At 36.8% G+C, this 4,964-nt stretch overlaps 1 protein-coding gene across 1 annotated transcript; it reads right to left on the bottom strand.

The window, feature by feature from the left end:
* Positions 1 to 421: 421 nt before the first annotated feature.
* Positions 422 to 2,245, bottom strand: LOC134203052 (uncharacterized). Its single transcript, XM_062678030.1, has 2 exons — positions 1,797 to 2,245; positions 422 to 1,424 (listed from the first exon to the last, which is right to left on the bottom strand). Exons 1-2 carry the CDS (start codon positions 1,945 to 1,947, stop codon positions 757 to 759), a joined length of 819 nt encoding a protein of 272 aa, XP_062534014.1. The 5' UTR covers positions 1,948 to 2,245; the 3' UTR covers positions 422 to 756.
* Between the last annotated feature and the right edge of the window lie 2,719 nt (positions 2,246 to 4,964).

Genomic DNA, 4,964 nt, shown 5'->3' with positions numbered 1-4,964 from the left:
TTTCCAAATCCAAATTGAATCCAAGTCCAGATCAAATTCAATCAAAATTCAATACTTCTTCTTCTTCTTATTGGCATTACATCCCCACACTGGGACAGAGCCGCCTCGCAGCTTGTTCATCAAGCACTTCCACAGTTATTAACTGCGAGGTTTCAAAGCCAGGTTACCATTTTTGCATTCGTATATCATGAGGCTAGCACGATGATACTTTTATGCCCAGGGAAGTCGAGACAATTTCCAATCCGAAAATTGCGTAGACCGGCACCGGGAATCGAACCCAGCCACCCTCAGCGTGGTTTTGCTTTGTAGCTGCGCGTCTTACCGAACGGCTAAGGCTTCTAAAATGTAAATCAAATCAAATCCAATCACAATCCAATTGAAATCTAAACAAACCCCGAATACAATAAAAATTCAGTCCAAATTCAATCCAAATCCATTTTAAATTTTTATTAAATTTATTTATATTAAATTACGTAACGCTTAGGGGAGGGGGGTGGTATGCCCAAATCGTGACAATCTATACAAAAAAATCTGATGTTTCACACAAAAAGTAGGATATAGTGGTGAGGGAGGGGGATCGTATTTAATGGATCATCCCTTATTGTTCCTATGCCGGGATACATTTCATAACAGCACCGAGTTATACCTATCTATTTGTGAAAAAGGTGGTTGTCAATACATATATAGATTACACACACACGAGTGTATTCTTTATTTTACGTTAATAGATAAATTTTCCTCTGTAAAAGATTCAGTCTATTCATAGGTTTCATTTTCGATCTTCACCTCTTCATGTAGCGAGAGCTGTTCGGTAGATTCTTCAGGTTCCTGATAAACAGACTGTTGGTTATCACTTTCCATTGTCTCGTCAATAATGTCGAAAATTCTTCGTTTAAACTTGCGTTTTTGAATCGGATTCATCCGCCGCATGTCGTCTTTCAAACTGAGCAGAAACAACTCATCTGATTTCATGGCCAAATCATCGTACACGTAACCCCCATATTCAGCTTCCGCTGTCGAAGCTCTATTGTGATTATAGTTGGATTTTACGACTTCAGTGGCAGTTTCCCGTGGTTTACGTCTCCGGATAAAATCGGTACGCATCTGTTGCTCTTGTGGATCAGTCTGTGGTTCTTGATAGCTTTCAATCAGAACCTGTGGCTCCGATGGCGTTCGAGACGCTGATGGATCATCGGATTCCGTATCAGTCGGTTCCATCTCCATCATTACGGCTATATCCTGCTCGTCATCTTCCAGTTCGATTGTACCATCTTGATGCTTCTTTGGTAGCCTCAATAATGGCAACAGAAACTGCAACTCTTCGCTCAGATAATATTCTTTTTTGGGGGCGGGACCTACACTCCCGAACAAGTGTCTTCGGAACACGGTGCGAATATTCTTCCATCTAAGTTTACAGTCTTTAACTGAAAATTACAAAAAAAAAGGATTTTACATATTTTTTCATATGGATCTACATATCATTAATCGCAAGTTAAAGCAGTATTATTTATTTGCCCTAAGCTTTTTCTAGTTGAAGAAGCTGCGTTTTGTGCATCTTCTTCAAGCGAAACATAATAAATTAGCTTCCAGTCTTGTGAAGTTTATGAAAAAAGTATTTTTCATTTAATTTTTTAATATTTTTTAACAACAATTTGAAGCACATAATCGATGTAAAATCATGCAGCTACTGTATATCGTTAGGCTACCTTTAGATCAATCTGCTGTGATTAATGATGCGGTTCAATTTGCCCCTATAGAAAAGTAATAAGAATCGCTGTGAGCCACAGCTTCCTCACCTGGTGCGTTGAAATCAGCTGATATTTCTCTCCATGCAATCTCCGTTTCTGTCCTGCTCGAATAACCGGTATTGGTATAATCGTACAGGCAAGGATATCTTCTAACCGTTCGAGCAAATCGAACGTTCTCCTGCTGTTCCACCACGGACATCTTTTCACCGTTAAACTAATCACGAAACTTTAATTCGACTCAATTTCCATCGAACGATCGGAGGGCAAACACCGCCGGCCGGCAACTGTACTTGGCTTGTTGTTTGTGAGTCAACTAAATTGATGCTCGCCCGACAACCGAACTCTATGCGTTGTTTGGTAGGTAGAGAGAAGACGCGACCGTAGTTGCCAGCAGCAGTCGGCGTTGCCTGGTTTAGTATTGGTTTGGTCGATTTCCCCTTTTCAAGCGATAGCAATGCGAGCGGCACGGCAGTTGCCATGAGTTTACAACTGAAGCGTGGTGGTGTGTGTAGGTATGGCAGACCAGCATACTCTTTTCATGGAACGATTCAGAAGGCAATTGGCAATAATTGTATAGCAATTGATTGGGTTATTTATCTGGGAGTGCGATGTATACACATCCCAACGAGTTTTGGGTCAACTAAGCGCTCATCAATCTGCGTTCTAAATCAGCATCAATTTTGAGTTCAATGTCTACATCATCTGCAGAGGATAAAGACAATGTTGCTTTCCATTTTATCTGCAACAAACATGGAGAGGTAATTGTGAACTTTTCTAACTCACTCTAACTATCACAACTTGTTTATTTCTGAAGTAAAACACAAATCATGTCAACAGATGGTTAAGTTTATGTCTAAACATTGATAACTGATACTTAATTAACCAAAAACATCATCGAAAATCGACTTTTTCTCTTAATGCGCTGCTGGTGATCATTGTCCTATTCTGTTGCTGTTTGGGACAAACGCTTATTGCGACTTGAGTTTGTCCCAACATTTACAAGAGAGGACAATGTTGTTGTCATTTGCAATGTTATTATTTTACATTCCCTGATTGTATTATATTATATTATATTATATTATATTATATTATATTATATTATATTATATTATATTATATTATATTATATTATATTATATTATATTATATTATATTATATTATATTATATTATATTATATTATATTATATTATATTATATTATATTATATTATATTATATTATATTATATTATATTATATTATATTATATTATATTATATTATATTATATTATATTATATTATATTATATTATATTATATTATATTATATTATATTATATTATATTATATTATATTATATTATATTATATTATATTATATTATATTATATTATATTATATTATATTATATTATATTATATTATATTATATTATATTGTATTATATTATAATATATTCGAATTAAAATATCGACAGTTGATATTTCATCAAAACAATCCAATAACAAGCCCAGAGACTAAAAAGACGGCAGGCTTCTACATTGTAATGAAGCTATCTTGCCGAAAATTTGAATAAAATTCAGTCTGAATGTAATATTAAGTTTATTATCATGTTTTTGTTTTTTCAAAATCCGGGTAGATTTATTCAATAAGTTCAATAACACTACTGAAATAAAGATAAAATGGTTAAATTCAATTCATTCTATCATTCAATTACTGTTTGTCTAAAAGATATTTTAGTTACTAGATAAAGATTGTCGCTGTCGTCGCTGTCCGGAACATCTTTTGCTGGCGAGGATAGGGGAGCTAAATGTCAAAGAAGGAAAATCCATACGATTTGACAGGTGTGTACCACACATGTTTCGGACAGCAGAACAAAGGGAACCGAAGCGACAATCTTTATCTATAACTAAAATATCTTTTGTTTGTCTTTATTATAGAGATTTGCAGCCCTCGGCTGGGTCATCTTTGATAGACGAATTTCGCGCCAACTCGACCAGCGGTTGGCAGCACCATCTCAGAATCGAATGAAACTTGGTGGGCATAAAGATATGGTATTTTTAAGCCACTCTGCATACTTAGTTTTTCAAAAATTGTCAAGAGTAACATTCGATGAGGGCCTAATTTTTTTTATTGATTTTTAAAAAATCGATGTAACTTTAAAATGACAAGAGTTACAAAAAAGTGTTGTATGGCGGACTGTCGTGTAATTCCCTGAAGCTTTTTGGAAAAATATTCAAAAAAATAAAAAACCGATTTCTACACTGAAAAAAATTAGTTTTAAAAATTAAAATCGATATTACAAAAAAAACCTCATCTCAGAAATCGATGAAATTCTTTCAGCAGATAGATATTTCAATTATCTAACTTTTCTGGGAATAATGTTCCTGTGACATATTTAAGGAAAAAAAGTTTTTCTAACAAAAACTTTTTTCATGTCGATATTGAGTGAAAATTTCTCAGCGTGTTTTATGCATACAGCGCCAAATATAGGTTCAGCAGCCTATCATCAACCAACGACATATTTTGGACGTTTAAAAATTCGTTTGGGAAGCAATTTCTAACATTAATGTGGACCAACATTTGAAAAGGGCGTATATTTTCCTAGATTTCTTATATTTATTTATTTATCATCAGACTAAGGCCGGAGTGGCCTGTCGTGGCAAGTCGTCCTCCACCTGATCGATCCACCTTGCCCGCTGTGCACCTCGCCTTCTTGTTCCCGTCGGATCGTTGTCGAGAACCATTTTCACCGGATTACTGTCCGACATTCTGGCTACGTGCCCGGCCCACCGCAGTCTTCCGATTTTCGCGGTGTGAACGATGGATGGTTCTCCCAACAGCTGATGGAACTCGTGGTTCATTCGCCTTCTCCACGTACCGTCCGCCATCTGCAACCCACCATAGATGGTACGCAACACTTTCCTTTCGAAAACTCCCAGTGCGCGTTGGTCCTCCACGAGCATCGTCCAGGTCTCGTGTCCGTAGAGAACTACCGGTCTTATAAGCGTTTTGTAGATAGTCAGTTTGGTACGGCGGTGAACTCTATTCGATCGGAGCGTCTTGCGGAGTCCAAAGTACGTACGATTTCCAGCCACTATGCGCCTCTGAATTTCTCTGCTGGTATCGTTATCGGCGGTCACCAGTGAGATAGATGATGTGTGGGCACGTTGTATTCGCGGCATTTCTGCAATACCTGACGTATGGCGAACACCTGGTCTGTGGTAGAGCGTTCACCC

The sequence above is a fragment of the Armigeres subalbatus genome, unplaced genomic scaffold (assembly GCF_024139115.2).
Source record: "Armigeres subalbatus isolate Guangzhou_Male unplaced genomic scaffold, GZ_Asu_2 Contig1614, whole genome shotgun sequence".
NCBI lineage: Eukaryota > Metazoa > Arthropoda > Insecta > Diptera > Culicidae > Armigeres > Armigeres subalbatus.
Note: the sequence above shows the minus strand (reverse complement) of the source record. Positions and strands in the feature narration are given on the sequence as shown.

Excerpts from the sequence above, each read along its gene's own strand:
- LOC134203052 (XM_062678030.1), bottom strand. The coding sequence starts at position 1,947 with ATGTCCGTGGTGGAACAGCAGGAGAACGTTCGATTTGCTCGAACGGTT. Across the intron at positions 1,425-1,796 it reads AGCTGATTTCAACGCACCAG|TTAAAGACTGTAAACTTAGA; the intron begins GTGAGGAAGCTG and ends TGTAATTTTCAG.